This window comes from Castanea sativa, chromosome 6, assembly GCF_040712315.1.
Source record: "Castanea sativa cultivar Marrone di Chiusa Pesio chromosome 6, ASM4071231v1".
Taxonomy (NCBI): Eukaryota; Viridiplantae; Streptophyta; class Magnoliopsida; order Fagales; family Fagaceae; genus Castanea; species Castanea sativa.
In genome coordinates this window covers 58283787-58304332 of record NC_134018.1, presented here as the reverse complement: position 1 = coordinate 58304332, position 20546 = coordinate 58283787, and the positions used below count along the sequence as shown (strand labels likewise).

General features: G+C 33.9%; 1 protein-coding gene across 1 annotated transcript; it reads left to right on the top strand.

Moving 5' to 3' along the window:
• Positions 1-15880: 15880 nt before the first annotated feature.
• On the top strand, positions 15881-18478 carry LOC142638567 (UBP1-associated proteins 1A). Its single transcript, XM_075812599.1, has 6 exons — positions 15881-16328; positions 16466-16598; positions 16967-17084; positions 17218-17254; positions 17340-17583; positions 17673-18478. Exons 1-6 carry the CDS (start codon positions 16116-16118, stop codon positions 17759-17761), a joined length of 834 nt encoding a protein of 277 aa, XP_075668714.1. The 5' UTR covers positions 15881-16115; the 3' UTR covers positions 17762-18478.
• Positions 18479-20546: the final 2068 nt, after the last annotated feature.

Sequence of the window (20546 nt, the reverse complement as noted above, 5' to 3'; positions counted from 1 at the left end):
TATGTTCCTAACATGAATCACATATGTCCTAACAATCTCCCCCTTTAGCAATCCGTAACAAAACCACAATAAACAAATGAACATATGAGAGAAGTCATAAATCACTCAACTCATACTCACTTGTTGAATACAATAAAATCTATCCTAACACAAACTCTTGAAAAACTTTTCAAGAAGAGAATTCATGGCAAGAAAGACTTGGACAACCTGTATTTCTAAAACACTTTAAACAAAACTCATCGAGACATCTTAGTGTAAAACAAAAATAAAAGATTGCATACAAATATATAAAAAGCATGTGCATAAAGAGAGGAAAAAAAAAACAACAACACATGAAGAGATAAATAAAAAAATTGTAATAACAACCTCATCATATATATATATATATAAATATATATATATATATATATATATCAATAAAGAATACAAGGTTTTGCTATCACAAAGTGATCACAAGACCAAAAGTACATGAACTAAGTATCTAAAAGATAAATAAAAGAAAAGATACATAACTCCTCACTACATCCCTCAAAGTATAGACACTCCCCCTAACAAAAATCTCCTATGTACTAACTCTCCCCTTAAATACATGACTACTCTCATACCCAAAACTACTCCTATTTTTGTCACGAATGACAAAGGGCAAGTAACTCAAGCAGTTATCTCATCATCGCTGGAGGAGTTAGCACCATCATCCTCATCACCACCACCATCAGAGCCACCATCGTCGTCCTCATCCTCAGAAGTCTCTGGAGGAGGGGTGGAAGACTCAACAAAGCCACCAAGGCGAGCCTATCATTATGCAATACAACCGACACAGGTGTTCACCTGACACAACTCATCGCTAAGAGTGTCAAGGCGAGCATCCATGCACTGAAGCTAAGCCATGATCACATCAAGAGTCACACCACCCGTAGAAGAAAAAGAAGGAACGGATGTGGATGGAGCTAAAGAAGTTGGAGGTGTCGCCGTCTGAGTCCGTGGCCACTTCGGTCGAAGCTGGGCCTCACTCCATCTAACAGTCGCCGCATCAATGGCACACATGACAGGGAAATGATCGGAAATGGGAAAGGAGATAGAAAAATAGCGAAGAATACCTCGTGGTAGCTTAAGGAAAAATGAGCTTATTACGGGTCGCTGTATCCCTATATACATCTATAAGGGAGAGGATGAAGTGAGAAGGGAAGTCTATAAAGAGGTTCTTTAGAAGGGATAACAAAAATCGAGTACAAGGCTCTGTGATAGAGTTATAGTGAGACAAAGGATGTAAAACAAAAGTCATCACCATGTTAAGAAACCTTTAACTATCACCCCAAGAAGAAGGAGTCTCATAGAACAAAGACATAAACTCATCTTTAGACACGGTCTTAAGATGATCACAATGCGCGTACCTCGTACAATATCCAGAGTGACCACAATGTGCGTACTTCGAACGTGATTAGAAAAATGAGGTACTAAATAATCAAATCCGTTCATAATGGACTAAAACTCCTGTATGATCACCGAAAGGCACATGACCGGGACGCCACACAGTGACTCCCAACCCTTAATATAGATGACAGTGCGTAAGTCAGTATCGAAAAAGTCCAATAGAATGACTTGGCGTTTCAAATGAATGTCTTGTCGGGAAAAGTTCCCCGAGAAGTCCTTACAAGCTTTCTCATCACAGAACCGAAGATAAAAGGAGTAGGATCAAAGGAAGATGCCCTGGAACGAAGAGGGTTCCGAGACGGAGTGGATTTAAGCTTAGGTGCTATTATGCAGACTGAAAGAATGAGAGAAAGGGAGACAAGCAAAAAAGCACCAAAACAATTCAATATCAATATGATAGAAAAATGGAAGGTACGTATGCATGAAAAATGCATGAACATGTGACATGCAAACTTAAAAGCATCATGGGCTCAGCCCAATCCAAACCTACCAACACACAAGTTTGCAACAAAGTAAACACACATCTAGAATGCATGAAACATTGTTATAATGCAAATGTGATGCAATGCATGATCATTTAGAATCAAATATACAAAAACCATCCCAAAATTTTGCAAAAACCTTGTTAATTTTGAAAAACCCCAAATTTTTCAACAAACCCCAAATATAAGGTCACAAAAGATGAAATGCATAAAGAAATGAATGAGAAAGAATCTTACCAAAGAAAAGAAATGATCTTGAGACCGAAGAACACTTAGGGAAGAGGTTTGGAGTGAGAGAGAGGTGTTTGGTAAGGTGAGAGGTCAAAAAGTATCGAGAGAGATTAAGGAGAAATAAAATGAAAAACAAGTTGACCCTTTAAATTGGAGTTCATAATTCTTGATGGATCGAGAGCTGTCGAGAATTAAAAAGCGAGAAATAACTATCGAGGAGATGAAAACTTTGTCGATAGATCGAGAAGCTATCGAGATTACAATAAAAAGAAGTTGAAGAGCTCGATAGATAGCCTAGCTGTCGAGAGATATTGAGAAGCTATCGAGATTGCTTAAAACAGTTTTTCAGGGAAAAAAAAAAAACACAGATATGAATGCAATCAAACATGCTACTCAACCAAAGATCCAAACAACAATTTTAACTCTCAAAAACATCTCTCAATCAAGAAAAATATCAAGCATTTAGATCCAAAACACACACACACACTAAACAAGTCTAACCAATTTTATATTTCAAAAACAAGTCAAGACAGTTTAGTGGGTATACATTAACACATGTGTTCCTTGTGATGGTCAAATCATATTGTACCTACACATGTACCAAAAGTAGCAAAGAATATTGCGTGTTATGTGTGAAAAACATCGCAAGATTACATAAGTGTCTACATGTTATGACAATTTGAGATATGAGTAAATCAATTTAACTCACACATGATCATAACTGCTTGATGGGGACTATCACCTTCGAGATACATTCTATAACTCTCACATCTCCTAGAAGACACGCTTGCAATCATATTTTAAAGCATTTTGATTCTTTTTGCTTTAATTTTTATTTGTATATTTTTCTTTTAAACATATTATGCATGGGCATATAAAAGAGATAAAAGAAATACCCAGTTATGTTAATTTTTTGACATTGTATTTTTGCTATGCCGAAGCATACTGATATCATTTCATGATTGACGGGCAACAGTGGTGAGATGGTTATTTATGCTTTTCTCTTAGGATTGTCTAGTCTTTCCCATCAAAAAGAGTGATATGAGTGTTAAGCACAAGAGATTACTTAATCTTACTCATCACAAACACGAGCCATAAAACTCACTTACTTAGTTGTGCATAGAGATGCTCATCTAAGCTATAAGAGATACAAAGTTTGGAAAACTTTGTTTCATTGGCCATTCAAGGTACATAAGTACTAATGTACACAAACACACACTATTTTTTTATTTTTTTTATTTTTCAATTTTTTATTTTTATAAAAAAAAAATAAAACAAACTGAAAACAAACAAACAAAAACATGTTAAATAAAGCAATGCATAAAAACTAGACTAACTCAAAACAATAAAGTAAAACACACAAGTAATGAAAACACAAAATAGAGGTAGAGATAGAAAAGTAACTAAATCACTTAGAGTCTTTTTCCTTCCACACCTTGAAAAAACTTTTCCTTTGGTGAACCCTTGAACCAGCAGTGAGGGGGAAGAATTGCAACCGTTCAAGTTTGAAAGGAACATAAGGGCTTTAAGGAGATCTCCAAGAGGAGAAAGATAGGATGAAAACTAATTCTAGCCTCCCGATGAGATCATGCTATTGCTCTATTGAGTGGCTAGCCACTTATAGCAATTAGGTCAAGTATGTCCAACTGCTCCACGATGATGACAGAGATGCTACTTCTTCTTTTTAGACTTTTGAGCATTACTCTTCTTAGCCCTAGGGTTTTAAGTTTCTTTATTAGCAAGCTTTGGGGGTGCTCCTAAGATAGATTTACCCTTGTCTATATTCTCACTAGCTAACACAGTTTTGACATCATTGTTCTCAAATTCAACATTATTAGGAGGAGAAACAAAAACAGTAGTACTAGAGGAAGCAGTATTAGGAAAAAAGAAATCATACCCTAAACCAGTTCGATCAGAAGCAGATTTCTAAAGGCTAAGCATTTCATTAAGCTTTGCACTCGAAGTCCTCTCCAGCTGAGCTCGGACTTGAAACAGCTCTGCTGCAAGCTTCTTGGTCTTCTCAGCCAAGAAATTGTTCTCAAAACTCAGTACTCCAATAATCTGATTGGCTTCATCAAACTTTGTGGAGATTTCTTTTCATTCAAGCTCCACATTACTGAGCTTCTTGGTAGCCAACCTATATAACTTCTCATGCTTTTTGGAGACCTTATATAACTTTGCATAGGCAGTGTGGATGTCATCTTGTTCATCTATCTTCTCAAACTTTGACTCCATTAAGTCCTCTTCTTCATTCACATCTTCTACAATTCCCTCAGTAGGATTGACAGTGGCGATGAAGGCATTTAGGATTCCATCATCCTCATTTTTGAAATCATCCTCAAATTCAGTGTCGCTCAAAGTAGCAGCAAGTGTCTTGTTCTTCCCGATGGACTTAAGATAAATAGGGCACTCTTGTTTCATGTAACCAATGCCTTGACACCTAAAAAACTTGGGTCCTGAGGGAACAATGTACTGACCGCCATCCCTAGCATCCTTCTTCCCTTTATCTTAGCTCGTAGACTGAGAAGAACTAGATCGCCTACGGTCCTTGTCGAGGCCCTTCGCATTGGCATTCTTCATGAACTTCTTGAATTGCCTTGTGATATAGGACTTCATTTTAGAATCTTCATCGTCTAAAAACTCATTTGTGTCACTGTTCTTGGCCTTCAGTGTCATGCTCTAACCCTTACCTGATTTCCCAATCCTTATCAAACCCAACTCATAGGTCTGCAGATTATCAACCAACTTTGTCAAAGGAATCTTATCGATGTCCTTTGATTCCTCAATAGTGGTGATTTTGGCATAAAATCTCTCGGGTAGAGATCTGAGTACCTTTCTCACAATCTTGGGTTCGAGAATGGTTTTTCCAAGATTAAAAGCCGAGTTCACTATGTCTTTGAGCTTGGTATAGAACTTATCAAATGACTCATCCTCCCCCATCTTAATCTCTTCGAAGCTAGTAGTAAGCCTCTAAAGTTTTGAGTCCTTAACAGCCTTTGTTCCTTCATAGGTTGTTTGGAGAATGGTTCATGCTTCCTTCGCAGTTTCAGTGGAGGGTTACTTTTTGAACTCCCCATTCGTGAGAGCACTGAACAAAGCATTCAATGTCCTGCTGTTGAAGTTTGTTGCCTTGATCTTTGCATCATCCCAATTGGATGGCACTTCCTTCTGCTTGGTCCAACCTATTAACACAGCTTGCCACACTTTCTCATCTAAAGACTGCAAAAAAGCTTTCATGCGTACTTTCCAGTTTGCATGTTAGTACCATCAAATAACAGAGGTATAATGAGTGATTATCTTCTATCCATGACAAACAAGGGTCAATGGATCACACAGTAAAGATTAAAATCTAATCAGAGTGTGCCCGCTCTGATACCACTTGATAAGCCAAGAATGTATTGACTCCTTGTGTGAATTTATTAACTAATTAGTCAAATTTATTAATTAATCAAATTAACATGCAATATGCATGGCAACACAAACAAATCACCAACTAAAATAAAATGCAGTGAAAAATAAAGTTGACAAGGTGATTTGTTTTCAAATGGGGAAAGCCTCCAAGGCAAAAACCTCATCGGGTGATTTTAAGGTCACCACTCCCGAGAATTCACTATTATCACAACAAGCGATTACAAGTAAAGGAATCCTAGTACCTTATACCAACCTACAGTTGAACCCTTATCCCAATACCTAATTGGACTTATTCTGTTGTGACAATCTCTCCTTTTAATGCACGGCTCCCAATATTTGACTAACCAATAGATGCGCGGATCCAGTATGCGACTTAATCACCAACTTGAGAAGGATATTAGCTGCAAAGTTTTTCAGTTCATCACACGATGAAGATCACGAATCTCCTTGGTCACAAAACCCTACGGTGTACAAACACAGCAGCTTCTTCAAGAGAAAGATGAACTAGGGTATATGTCTCCGGTTCACAATATGCTTGTAAAGAACTTTTGCATTGATGTGCATTAGCTGTGACGGCCCTTAAAACAATCATTATATATGTTTAAGGTTGTGAGAAAAGAAAGCTTAAACATCTATTCACGGATTTGAATGAAATCAGAACTAAAAATCTGATTTTCATAAATCTCGATAGATACCCTATCTATCGAGCAGCTATCGAGTTTAGGGCTTAAACAACGTTTTAAACTTCAATAAATACTAGCTGTCAAGCATTAAAAACTAGCACTTCATCACTTGATTCTTGGACAGACTTGCATAGTTTTAACACTTGATCTTGAAACTTTGTTCCTTGAAACATTAAACACATCCTAGATCTACCCAATTACAAGTAAAGTGTGTTTTGTCAAAAGATTAGTCAATACATGATGACATATATTCCTAACATGAATCACATATGTCCTAATAAACAGTTTCACTATAGTTAGAGATTTACAATCAAGAATAACAATTCATAATAAATCTAATTTCAGTTACCAATCTGAGCTATGAATCTCACAGAATTCCTTTATAGTGAACCTCCAATCCACGTACTTTAAAATCTCATTGAAGATTTTCTCCAACATAGACCTCTAGTCTACGACTTTAAGATCCCACTTGAACGTTTAGATCTAGCACTTTTGATAACTGGTTTGAGGCACCAACTTTTACAGCACCGGATCCTAAGTTTCTTCAATGAATATCACCAGTAGAAGATATGAGAGAGCTTTAAGTATAGAAACCCTAGATCTAGAATAGGAGACACAAGAGGCACTTGTCTTTCCCTATTTTTCCAATCCTATAGAGCCTCTTTTATAGTGTAGAATAGGTGGCACAAAACCCTAGTAGATTGGGTGATGGGTTGGGCTTTAAATCTACAAACTGATCTAATTTGCAATTTTCGATCGGTCGAACTTCAATTTTGATCAGTCAAAATTGTGAAAAATTCATATCCTTGAATCAACTACTTTCCTATTCTTGCGCATTAAATACCTAAATCTTGAGCATTGTCTAATAAATTCTTTAGACTCTATGAGTATATATAGACAAGTTTGTATTCACGTATTTGCCAACAAAACTATATAAGTATAGAACCTAACAACCACTAACGGTGGTAAAGATAAAGACTGATTCCACTTATTTTAAAATATTGAGAGACAAATAGTGTCCTCTTAAAACTTGAGAGATCAATTGCGCTCATAGAGTAAATTTCAAGGACTAATAGTGTAGTTTCGCTTAAAAAGAAATAAATCAAATCTCTAAGTTACTTTATATGAATTAAAATGTGTGTATACTGTATATTTGTTTGGAATGAAGAAATATAAATGTATCTTTTAAGAGACATTATTCTAATTAATTTAAATTGTTTTTATCTATTACTTATTGTTCTTTGTAATTGTGCTTTGTTTGGATGATGTGCCTAGGAAAAAGAAGGTACTATTTTTTTCTATCACTTCTATCAAATTTTTAACCTTTTCTTTTCCTTTAAATTTTATAAATTAAAGCTTTTATTTGGGTTATGATGCTTCTTCTTTTTCTTTTTACTTATTTTGTCCACATGCATAAACTCGACATGACATGTTATGCTATATTTGGAGTTTTCAATTCTTTACATATGATGGAATTTTCAAGAATAGTTAAGATTTAAAAAACTTCTTTACAATATAAAATAATTGTAAGTAAAATAAGCTTAAAGGATGATTGGATATTGCGCATATTTGTTTAAGTCTCAAGGCTTCAACAACAACAAAAAGAAATGTTTAAAAATATGCAAATAATGAAATATTAAATCTCAAGACTTGCATTTCTTAATTTTAGATTGCATGTTTAAGTATCAAGTTTTTTAAGAAAGTGGGAGATAAGGTAAGTAAAGGTTTATAAACTTTAAACTAAATACTTTATAAAAAAAAACTGTGCGAAGCACGGGTTAAGAACTATTAAGCCTCAAAGCAACAAATACACATGGGCATACTTTTATATCACTTGTCAAGTTTTTATATTTATTTTTTTGAGTAAATAGTAATACTTATTAGAATAATATGGTACAAAGTGTAATAATAATACTAGTATTTTAAACCGAGTTGTCAAGTTATTAAGGGTTGACAACACTTTCGGCTCATCTTTCTTTTTTCTTTTTCTTTTTTGCTGAGACTACACTTTCAACTCATCAATAAGAAGGGAAAATTACACTTTACCACCCTAAACTATACACCAGATTATACTTTGCATCCTAAACTATTCAAATACACACTTTGCGCCATAAACTATGACCCCTATTACACTTTGTACCATAATGTTAATTTTAGGATTAAGTTAGACAAAAATTAACAAAAACATGAACTTACACATGATTTTTGCTTAGAAAGTACACCGATAATGACCAAACACCCTTTTCACAAACAATTTAAAACAAACTTTTTTTTTCAACTCTTCATCTCCCTCATGTGTACAGGTTCAGATTTCTCTCTTTCCCCGAATCAAAACCCTGTAAGTCTGTAACCCTAAATCCCCAAATCAAAAATATTTTCTGCTCTACCGCAACACCACTGCTCTACCACCTCGATGAAAGTCCCAAATTGCAACTTCTTAAATCACTCTCTTAATCTCTCGCTTTTCACAAAAGAACTGTCAATTCCAAATTGAAACCTCAACTCTGTCTCTGTGTCTTTTGAGCAAGAAAGATTTTTTTATCAGGTCTCACTCAGTTGAAACCCCAACTCCATTGAAACAATTTTGATGTGACACAAGTAATAAACCTACAACAATAAAAGATGTTGAAGAAAACAAGACAGTAGATGCCAAGTAAGAAAAGCCATACTAGCTTGGACATGATAGTGGTTGGGATTTTTGATGGGTGTATTATTGTCAAAAGGTCGGTTAGGTAGGTAGAGCTTTATTGTTTTGTAGCTTTTTTCGGAATTTTTAAATTATGACTTTTTTATATATATTTTATGGTGTAAAGTGTAATTTAGTATATAGTACAGATAAAGTGTAATTTTTTCCAAAAAAAAAAAAAAAAAAAAAAAAAAAAAGGCATGTAACCTTGTTAATATAGACTATGAGATTAGGCGCACCAACCATTCAAATCAACGGCCCATAAATTTGGGCCTTGGAATCAAGAAGCAAGACCCACAACTTGGCCGAGACAACAACCCATAAATTCAGACCGAACTGCTAACTATAACTAATAAGCACTTGGACCACATTTAAATTGGATCCACAAAGCCAGCAAGCAAGGCCCATAAGTTTGGGTTGAACCAGCTCATAAGGATGACCAAAAGGAGCCCCACGAAGATAATCTCAAGGCCCATTAACATGGCCATGCAGCAAAACCTCTAAACCAAATTGATGTAGTCGGCTATCTAAAACCCAAAAAATTAAGACCCACAGCTGGAAGCCTGAAACAAAACCAAGATTAATGGGAGGGCAAAAGGGTCATTCCAAATCAACTTGGGCCCAGCTAAATTCTAACAAATGAAATTAGGACACTCGTGAAACCCCACGGCGGAGTAAACGAGGCAAAAGGAGAGTTACCTTTTCCTGAAGTGGAGTTCATTATTTACATTTGACAAACCTCATTTACTTTTTTATTGTTATTTTTACTTTTTATTTTATTCATTTATTTAAGAGGCCATAAATGAATTGAGTTAATAATAAACCACTCAAGTTTGACTTAAAAATAATATTTATATTAGTTTATTTAGCAAAAAAGTCAATATCAAGTCTAAATTTAGACCCTTCACAAAAAAAAAAAAAAAAAAGGTCTAAATTTAGACTTAACTATTAAACGAGTAAACATAATGTGTATATAAACAAGCTCATGAGTATAAAATTCAATCAATTTGAATGCATATAATATTATATAAGCTAAATTGTAACTATATCCCTAAATTTTATAAGTGTTTGAATCTTACATTCTTAAGTTTCAAAATTTAAATTTTACCTCCTAAAGTTTTGAGATATTTTGATTTTTCACATCATTTTGGTAGCTTAAAAAAAATTAAATAATTAAAAATGGCACGGCATAATAAAAATGGCGTTGTATCATTTTATTAGATGAACTAAACACGCATAGTAAGTTTATGTGACACTTATAGAAAATATGGACAAGGGCTGCTGATGCAAATATAACAGAACTTTAGAGAATAAAATCTAAATTCTGAAATTTTAGGGTATAAAATCTAAACACCTTTAAATTTCAATTGATAAAATCCAAATTTTGAACTTTTGGGGTATAAAAACAAACACCCTCAAACTTTAGGGGTGTACTTTATAATTTAGTCTATTATACATTTATAGGTTTAAGTATTAAAATATACTGCAGATTTGTGTGGACTGGACTTATCCATATTTTGCCCCCTGCAATTTGATTATGTATTATCTAAACTTGTAAATAAGTTAATAAGATATTAAATTATTATTTATAATTTACAAATATATATATATATATATACACATATATAACACATTTCTTAGTAAAAATATGTAATTCCTTACAAAACATGGTTGGTGAATCAATTTATTCATAAGTTCATAAATGAAAATAACTTTATATCATTAACTTTAATAATATAATATTAACTATAATTTAGAGATATATAAACTCATTAGCATAGGTCGAAGCTTAAATCTCCTACTTATACTAAAAATTTATTAGTCTAAGATTCAGCCTACTATATATTCATGTTATGGTTCATTGTAACACAAGTTTTGTACTACGCTCTTATATAATAAAGATGTAGCTTTTAAGGGTTTCCTCCATAGACATAGGTCATAAGGCTGAATAACGTAACCCTTATGTTCTTGTGTTCCTATTTTATGTTTTTCTCTTTTACATCTATTCAAGCATTTTCAACATGATGTATCAATGCTAATATTTAACAACTTAAACTATAATGATAGATTATTTTTGATATTTTAGCTAAGTAGACATCAAATACTCTACTATTTAATTATTTGTCCATATTTAATTTTTGGACAAAATTTGGCTACAAACTTAGTTGTAGCATAAATCTATAACACCAATTTAAAAAATTAAAATTGCTAAATATTTTGGAAATCTAACTATTAGATTGTATATTCTTTTTATCCTTAACACACATATAAAATTTTAATGTCAATCGGATTTTATCTACTATTCGATCTATAAACTTATTTTTTATGTATAATTTTATACTACAAAAACTTAAAATTTAATCATCTGATTGATGACATAACTATTAATCTTTAATCTTCTAGAAATTATGCAAATATAAAGGATATAAAAAGAAAATGTAATCTAACGGTAAATTTATCAAAATTCACTTCAATAAAAAGATATTGAGTGAAGTTGTAGACTTATGCTACAAACAAATTTGTTACCAAATTTTTTTCTTACTTTTTTTTTTAAGCAATATAATTATAAATGACATTTTTAGGGGTATTTTTGAGATCATTTGTGGACACCAATGACTTATATTCTAATCATATGTTTAGATGTACATTCAAATTCAAACGCAATATGTGACACAAACAAGTTTTGTCAAACGCGATCATTATTTTACTTGTAATTATTATAAAAGCTGGTACAAACTATTTGTACATGTGATGCTCATATCATATGATGATATGAAAACCATCTAACCTGTTTAGGAAGTCTGATAAAGTTAATATCAAGAGAGAGTGAGAGACATTCTCTATAATAAGAAAAGAATGAATTATTAAGTTTTTGTTTTTAAGACATACATGTAATGAAACTGTTATTTAATTGGATTAACAGGTTTGGTAAAATTATATGTCCATCTAAACTTTCACACTGTGTAAGTTACAAGATCAACTGCGGAAATGATAAGTACTTTTCAACCTTTTAGCACTTAGCAAAACAAAAACAAAAAAAGAATTCAACCTTAGCAATGGTGGCTAGAAATGATGGAGGTATATATGATCATCAAAGCCAGAGATAAAGAGCAGTCAGCTATGAATCCTTTAATGGAAAAAGCAATTGTTGTTCTCTAAGCTCTTCAGTTGGCTAAGGGAGAAGGGTTTTTCTGAGATTGTGCTGAAAGGTGACTCAAAGTTGTGCTTTGATACCATTTGGCATTTGCAACATTCTCTCAAATGTGCAGGACTTCAGAAAGTTATTTTCCATTTGCACTTTCATATGGGTTAGTAGAGATTTTAATGGGGTCGCCCATGTCCTTGCTAAATGTTGTTTTTTTGTGCTTTTTATTTCTAACTTTGTAAAGTTCTTTCTTCCCTCTCTCAGTGTTTGTGGAAATTAGACTCTGTTGTCTGTTCTTGTTTTTTCCCAATGAAAGTTTGGTTTAGAAAAAGAAAAAAAGATATTTAAAAACAAAAGCAAAAACAAAACTAGAAATTAGCAAACTCAATCTCACACATTCACACCCTCTATCCGAAGCCCAGCTGGCTAGTGGTTGTAACTTGTAACTTGTAGTAGTAGAATAGAAAAATAGCCGCCAAGAGAGCCGACAAATGGAGAGAGAAAAATGTGAATAAACAAAAAAAAAGCCCAGCCAAAAATATAAAAAATAAAAATTAAGAAAAAAGAAGAGAGAGGGTTAAAAATAAAAAATTTAAGAAAAAGGAGGAGAGAGTGTTAAAAATAAAATTTTAAAAAGGAAAAGGAGGACAGAGTGGTAAAAATATATATATAAAGAAATATGATATAAAAATAAAAATAAAATAAAGACTAAAAGAAGAAGAAGATGGAAAATGATGATTAAAAAAAGGAGAAGTTTGACCGATCTCTCCGACAGTCCAAAGCCGTTGTGTGGTAGCGATAGTCATGATTCGGTTTCAGTGTTTTAATTTATGTCTGGTGGAGAGATGTATCTCTAATTACCTCTTCTCTCTCCTCCCCTTCTCTTTAATCTTTATCCCATTTCACCATTTTAGATGCCGCATACCACGCTTACCACTTGTTTTTTTCCCTATTTTTTTATTTGATCATTAAATACGCTACTCCTTTTCTTACTATTTTATTCCAAAAATTCATTTTTTAAATAATCAAAATGGGTGCCCCTATATTTCCACCACCATCTTCAAAAAGACAATGTTCTCCTTTTTCCTTATATTATTGCTTCTTTACTTGCCTTGAGCACAATCAAATCAACCTGTTGTGAATTAGAATTAACTCAATTAATTGGATAATATTAATTCACCACTTTTTATCTAATTAAACTTTTTTGTTTGGTTGGGTGAAAACGGGAAGGTTGAAAAATGGTAGTTTTCTATTGTTTGGTTTGATGGAAAAGAGGGAGGAGTCGGGGTGGATGTAGTTTTCCATTCAAGCCACCAAAATCTATCATTCCTCTTTTCCATCATTCTTACTTTTCTATTATTTATACATTTTTTATCCTTTTTTCCATCTTGCCAACGAAATTGATAGAACAAAACGATATCAAAACATGTGATCTAAAGATCTAACCATATTTTCACTCTACCTCACATTTTATGGGGTTTAATTTCTACTTACACAAAAAACCGTTTAGTGTCTTAATTTACTGGATAAGGAAGGCAATTATCAGAAGCAAACGTTATAAATTAAAACACTTCAAAAAAAAATACATGTTAAAAACATTAAGAAGTGTCCATTAAGCTACATATTTCTTAACAAAATCTATAATATTTTTGAGATTCAAAATGCTATTACTTAGGGGTGTTCACCAAATCGCTCAAGATCGCACCCAAACCGACCAAATGGAATAACCGCACCGCATTGCAAGTGGTAGTGTTGCGGTGTGGTGTGTGGTTTTATGATAACAAAACCATACCACGCCACACACATATATTTATTTTATATTAAATTTATATTAGCAATTTAATATCATATAAAGTAAGTAATCAGCTTAGTTTTAGTACATTCCAATCTCACGGCTTCATTTTGGTTAAATACTCCATCTCACACTCACTCTCACAAAATCAAAAGTTCAAAAGTTTAATAGTATTTTTTTTTTTTTGGTATTTGTACACTACACCAAACCGCACCGCATTGCACACGTGACTACAAAACTAAGGTGCAGTGCAGTTATAGTTTTGGCCAAATTGCACCACAAAAATGTAGTGCTTAAATTGGTCTAAAACTGCACTGCAAACACCCCTAATATTCTTTATTATGATATATAATCAATAAGTAATGTTACCGTCACAAACTATTTTAAAATATTTTTACAAAAGGTTGATAGGACCAACCTCTTATTGGTTTTCATCTAAGCCTACAATTAATATCAGTTTTTCATTTACCAATAATCGTTCACCACATCAGTAATTTGTAAAAAAATTTATAAAATAGTTTGTATTTGTAACATTATTCTTAATTAATTAAGTCATATTTCTATATATGTCAACTCGAATTTTAAATCCTAATCCAAGCTTAAGGTCAGCTGTTGACAACTCTGTCTCACGCGGTTGCAGAACTAATTATAATAATGATAATGCAGTGCAAGTAAGTGACATCTATGTAACGTACGTAGTTAGATTAGGAGGACTTTGAAAACCATTAATTAGAGATAAGAGAGGGGACCCCTCTAGACAAATTTGGAAAAGGCAGGAGGACCATGGACCACGATTGATGTTTTGGTGAATCTAGGACGTTTGATAAGATAGGTTAAGGTGAGTAAATGCTTTACACCCAATTTAGACTTTCAGTGAGAAAAAAAAAAAAAAAAAAAAAGAGAGGGTAGTTTTGAGTTTTCAGTTAGTGCTAAATTCAGGGAATGACACTGCTTAGTTGTCAAAACCTGAGGTGCCCCCAGAATTAATCTCAGCTTAATTCATAATTTTTTTTAATACTAAAAATTAAAAATAAATAAAAAAGTTTAGAAGGTTGTGCCAGAAAGTTTTGGCCCACCAAAACATAACCCCATTTCCTGTACTTTTTCGGTTAAGAGAATTGCTGCAGCTTCAGAGAGGAAGTTGAACAGGACCAAACAGAGAAAGAGAGAGAGAGAGAGAAAAGAGAGTGCGTGTGTGTGTGTGTATCAGGGGCATCATTCATATCCTAGAGCACTGAGCCCCACCAGATGCCATAAACAGAAGAGGCAGGCAATAACAAGAGGAGGTTGGAAGAGAAAAAATGGAAGGTTGAATACAGCGAAGCACAGCAGAGATGTTGTAGTTGTTGTTGTTGTTGTTGTTGTGTAGCGCTAATGCTAATGCAAATTCAAATGCAAATGCAAAGGCAAAGGCAGAGAGAGCAACAGTGAGCACTGAGCAGACCCACCTCCCACAAATATATATATATATATATATATATATAAATATATAGTATATTATTTGTTATTATTTAACATGTACAACAACAATATTGTAGCAGAGAGAAAGTGGTGATACAGCAAAAAAGGTTGGTCTTTTGGTCTTTAATACAGTGCATGTTTTCATTGGACACCTTCTCTTTCTCTCTCTATCTCTACGCTTACTATTGTAGTGGGTGCCCACTACTATCTTTTTTTGTCGTTCTCCTCTTTTTTCTTCTTCTCTTCTCTTTCTTTATAATCTCTTTCTCTGTGTCATATAACATTATTAATTGTGTTGTATATAAATATTATTTCTTAGGTAGTTTTTCTTTTTCCTTTCCTTTCCTTTCCAACCTCAACAGTAATGATATTCTCGTTACGGAGTATCGTTGAGGAATCTGAGGAGTTGTTGTTGTTGTTGTGTTTGTGGAAAAAGTGGCAGTTATTATAGGCCTCTCTCTAAACCAAAAAAAAAAAAATACACGAAGTTAAAAGAAGAAGAACAACACAACAAACGGAATCGCAAGTGCACGAGTGTTTGTGATTTCATTGATGTGATCTTCAAAAAAACAAATTGCCTCTTTCTGCTTTTAATTACCAAAATCTCTGCCTCTTTTTTTTTTTTTTCTTCTCTCTCTATATTTGGGTTGTGGAGAGAGAGAGAGAGAGAGATCATTTGATTTTGTTCTTCTGCTGGGTTTTCATTCATATTCTTTTTCGTCTTTGCTTTTCCTTTAGGGGGGGGTTTTTGGCACTTTTGCTTTGCTTCTTTTGTGTGTGTTTGATATTTTTCATGTCTCAACAAAGGCAATTTCAGATGGTGGGTGGTAACAACAGCAATCCGGGGCAGTACAATGACACAACTTTAACCAAAATCTTTGTTGGTGGGTTGGCTTGGGAGACTCAAAGGGATACAATGAGAAGGTATTTTGAGCAGTTTGGTGAGATCTTGGAGGCTGTTGTTATCACGGATAAAAACACTGGGAGATCCAAGGGCTACGGTTTTGTAAGCCCATTTCCTTTCCTCTTTGGATCCTTCATAAGTTTTCCAATGGCATTTGCCTATATATATGTTTCTTTCATTTGTTTGTCTGATTAGAAAAAAAAAACCCGGGTCTTTATGTTGTTTTTCTGGTTTCTTAGGTTACATTTAAGGATCCAGAGGCAGCCATGAGAGCATGTCAAAACCCATCTCCCGTGATTGACGGAAGGAGAGCAAACTGCAATCTGGCATCTCTTGGTGCCCAGAAGACTCGTCCACCAACTCCTCAACATGGTCTTCCATCTTTCTCTTTTCTTTTTTTCCTTTTATTTTATTTTATTTTTATTTTTTTGTGGAGAAAATGGCATATAGACAATTAATGGACACCTCCAATATCAACTTTCTAGCCAAGGTCAATGATCATTAAGTATTCATCTGATATGGATTCATGAGACAATGTGGAAATGAGTAATGTTGGATTATAGGTATCCAACACAACATGCTCATTATCATTCCAGTCTCTATTTCAACCTTAGCAAGCTATTGCAAATGGATTTCACTGAATATGTATTTTGATGCTATAAATATATATGGATCTGAATGCCGTTGGGTACCCCAAAATAAAATAAAAAAAGTGATTTTGTTTTAAAATAAAATGTCAGGTTCAGGAAGGTTTAGACCGGCAACTGGCTTGGTAGCTTCGCCTACTTATCATGGATCCTCATCTCCATATTACCATCAACCAACTGGTCAATACACATTTCCTTATTCAGCTTATGGGTAAGCTAGAAAGATCCTAGGAAAAAATCTTAGACTAATTAATACTTTGTTCTATTCATTATTGGTTTGTTATTATTCCCTATCAATCTGTGTTTATTTTCACCCTTTAAAAATCTTTTTGGTTAACTTTCAGGTACACTGGATATTCCCAAGATGCTATGTATCCTATGGTTAGTACATTTGTGTGTGCATATATTGCAAATGGTAAATACTACATTACATTGCTTGATTTTGAGTTTGATGTCAATATTACAGAACTATTACAGTGTTTATGGGGGTCAACAATTCTCTCCTTATTATGCCACCTCTGGGGCAGCAGGACCACCTGGGATGTACCACAATTTTTACCCATTCTATGCACAATACGCACAAAGTAGCCAGGCTCAGGGTTTTGGAGTTCAATATCCCCAAATGGTACAGTACCCATATTTGCCTCAGAACTATGGCTCTACTGGGATACTTTCTCTTCCTTCTTCAATGCCAACAACTAATAGCACAGGTGATAGATTTTAAACCATTCTCCAATGTTCATTTTTAAGTAAAATGCAATCCATTTTTACCATAGAATTTGCATGCAAATTGCAATAGGTGCAACATCAACAGCAGGGGTGAGTGGAACAGCTGCAGGTGCTACACAAGCCTCTGGGACAGCTTCTGAACAGAATCCATCAACTTAAATTTCCGTTGGAGGGAAAAACAATGTCTTCTTACAAGACTAACAACATGGATAAAAGGGTGAAAAGGGCCAAGAGCAAAAGGAGAAAAAAGTGAATAAGGAAAGAATATTAAGCTACTGATATGATTCAAAAGGATTTCTGATCAGCTAGCATAACAAGGGAAAGGAATCCAAGAATTCAGCGGGATCGATTCATACATGGAACAGGCATATAGAGCTATGTTAAAAGCTTGTTCCACTAACCATCTTTGCTTCGTTTTTCAATTCATGCCCCAATATTACCATCTTCATCATCATACATGTTTGGTCTAGAACTGTAGGGAGTCTTTTTTTCTAAATTTTAAGTAGTTGTTAGGATTAGGACAACCATATTCATTTGTGTATTGGCATAAGGTAGAAACTAAATATTGGCTTTGGATTCTACCTTATACACTAATTGCTAGATGGTAATGTCTCGGACGCAGAGAGCATCCAATGACATTAACTTGTTTATATTGGCAGTAATGGGTTCAAAAGATTGATTTTGTATCTTTGAACCCCGATTGGTTGGTCAAGAAGAAAAGGTGAGCCCGGATAGCTCAGCCATTTAACTTGTAATTTTTTTTGTTTTTTCATTTTTCATTATTGGTACTTTTTAAGATAGGATTAGTTGGAAAAAAGAAGATTATGTCTCTCTTGGTTTCTTTTTCTTACAGACAATCATCTCTTTTTATTTTCATCTTTCGCTTTCAGTCGGCATTCTTTACTCATTGTGATTCTTCGGTGGCATAGTCACACCTTTTGGGCACTATAGAATGTGTTTAGAATCCAAGGGGATCTCACAGTGGGTCAATGGGTGATGGCCCTTTTTCTGTTTCAAAGTTGGGCTCGCAGATCTTGCCGCACATGTATGCTTGTGATTCTTGAAAATTCATGTGCTATGATATGGTTGGATTTCCATGACATAATAATATTACCATATAATAAGAATATTAATAACAAAAGTTATCCTGCGGTAGATATATATCTCCTTAAAGAAGTGATGATGGATACACAAACCAAATTTTCCTTTGTCATGTATAATAATATCATATATTAAATAAATTATATCATATACTATATAATAAAAGGGTTGATTGTACCAAGTAATTGCTTTTTACATTGAAATAATAAACAAAACTTTGCTTGTTTTTTTCTTTTTTTGAATAAAGAGTAACAGGATTAGCGGTGACAATTTTACTTAGGTTTAATCACTATAATTGTCAAGCAATTGAGGACTCAATGTTGGGATTTTTTTTTTTTGATATATTATTCATAACAAAAAGAAAATACATCCTAAATAAGGGCTTGTTCTTAAAAATAATGCATCTCTTCAACTCAAACTAGAAAATCATCAAATGCCTAAAGCATGTTTCAATCCAAATGTTTGGAAGGGTTTAGATGATAAGGGGGCCGAAGAAAACAGTTTTTTGCTCTTTTTTATTTATTTATTTATAATTATTATAGGAGAAGCGATCATGGCGAATAGATGTTCCACTTTTACTTCTAAAGCTTCTTTCTTCATTGTATGATAATGATGATTGCCCACTATACCAAACCCAGACTATTCGGTCATGGAAAAGAGTGAGTACTGTTTGATACTAGTATTCTTTGTTACAAAGGATAAAGGTGCAGCATTATCTTTTCCTCTTAAACAATTTTGAATTGGTTTTCGTTATTGTATGCAAGGTGAGTGTATCATGCATCACAATAGAGAGAATATATCCTCTAAATTTTTTAGGATAAATTGTGGGTACTGGATAGAGTAATTTGGCTTATCTCAATTGTCGAATCTTAAAAGCTCCGAGCTTCTCTATGAAACCAGGTTGGGTTTATCTCTTGGCCACTATTTGTTTAAGTACTTGTGTAGAATCTGTACCATATCTATTTACTAGGGGACAAAATCCATTGAGCCAAGTCATCTTCCTCAGCATTAACAAAACCAAGAGGAGCCCAATTATGACTTGATTCTCATGCCTCTCAGAATTATCTTCCACTAGTGATAAAGCTGGCAAAACCCATCTGATGCTCTATTGTAGCCAGTTGGAGGAGGCATGTTGTCATCAATCAGTCTTAAGGATACAACATTTTTCACAATTCCTGACATAATTTGTTCTGATTGGTGCAAAATATAAATGGTCTAGCCTTAGGTGGAAAAAAAAATGTTGTCTTAGTGTTACTTGACAGTCAAATATGTGTGCTCTGTCAAAGACATTGAATCCAGTATGGCACTGCACTATATCTAAAGACAACTTTACTTGAATCATTGTTTTGTACTTCGCGTCATTGACTGATTCAATGTATTAAGTATTAACTGAAGTGCAACCAAGATAAAAGAGCAACCCAAAAACCTGACCTTTTAAACCCATGTAAAAACGCTTTAATAAAACATGTGACGTATGTAGTCCATTGACTCCATTCGAATTCCAAAACATTAAAAGGGAGCTTACCGGTGGTAGCCTAAAATCGCACTGCTACTGTTTTCCATATTGCATTCCATCCCATTAGGAAATGCGTAGGGGAAAAAAACCCCAGCCAAAAGTCACTTGGATTTTATTTATTTTTCATCTTCTTATGTGTGCAGACAGTGCAGGTAATTGTGATTACTGAACTGTGTCCTTGTATAAGATATGGCTGGTCATGCTTCCCACACAATATATGTTGGTAAATTACCAATAGGCAATAGATACGAGGAAATGGGAAATTGAAGACCTCTTTACAAGGTTAGAATTATAGAATTTTCTTTCACCCAAAAAAAAAATTATAGA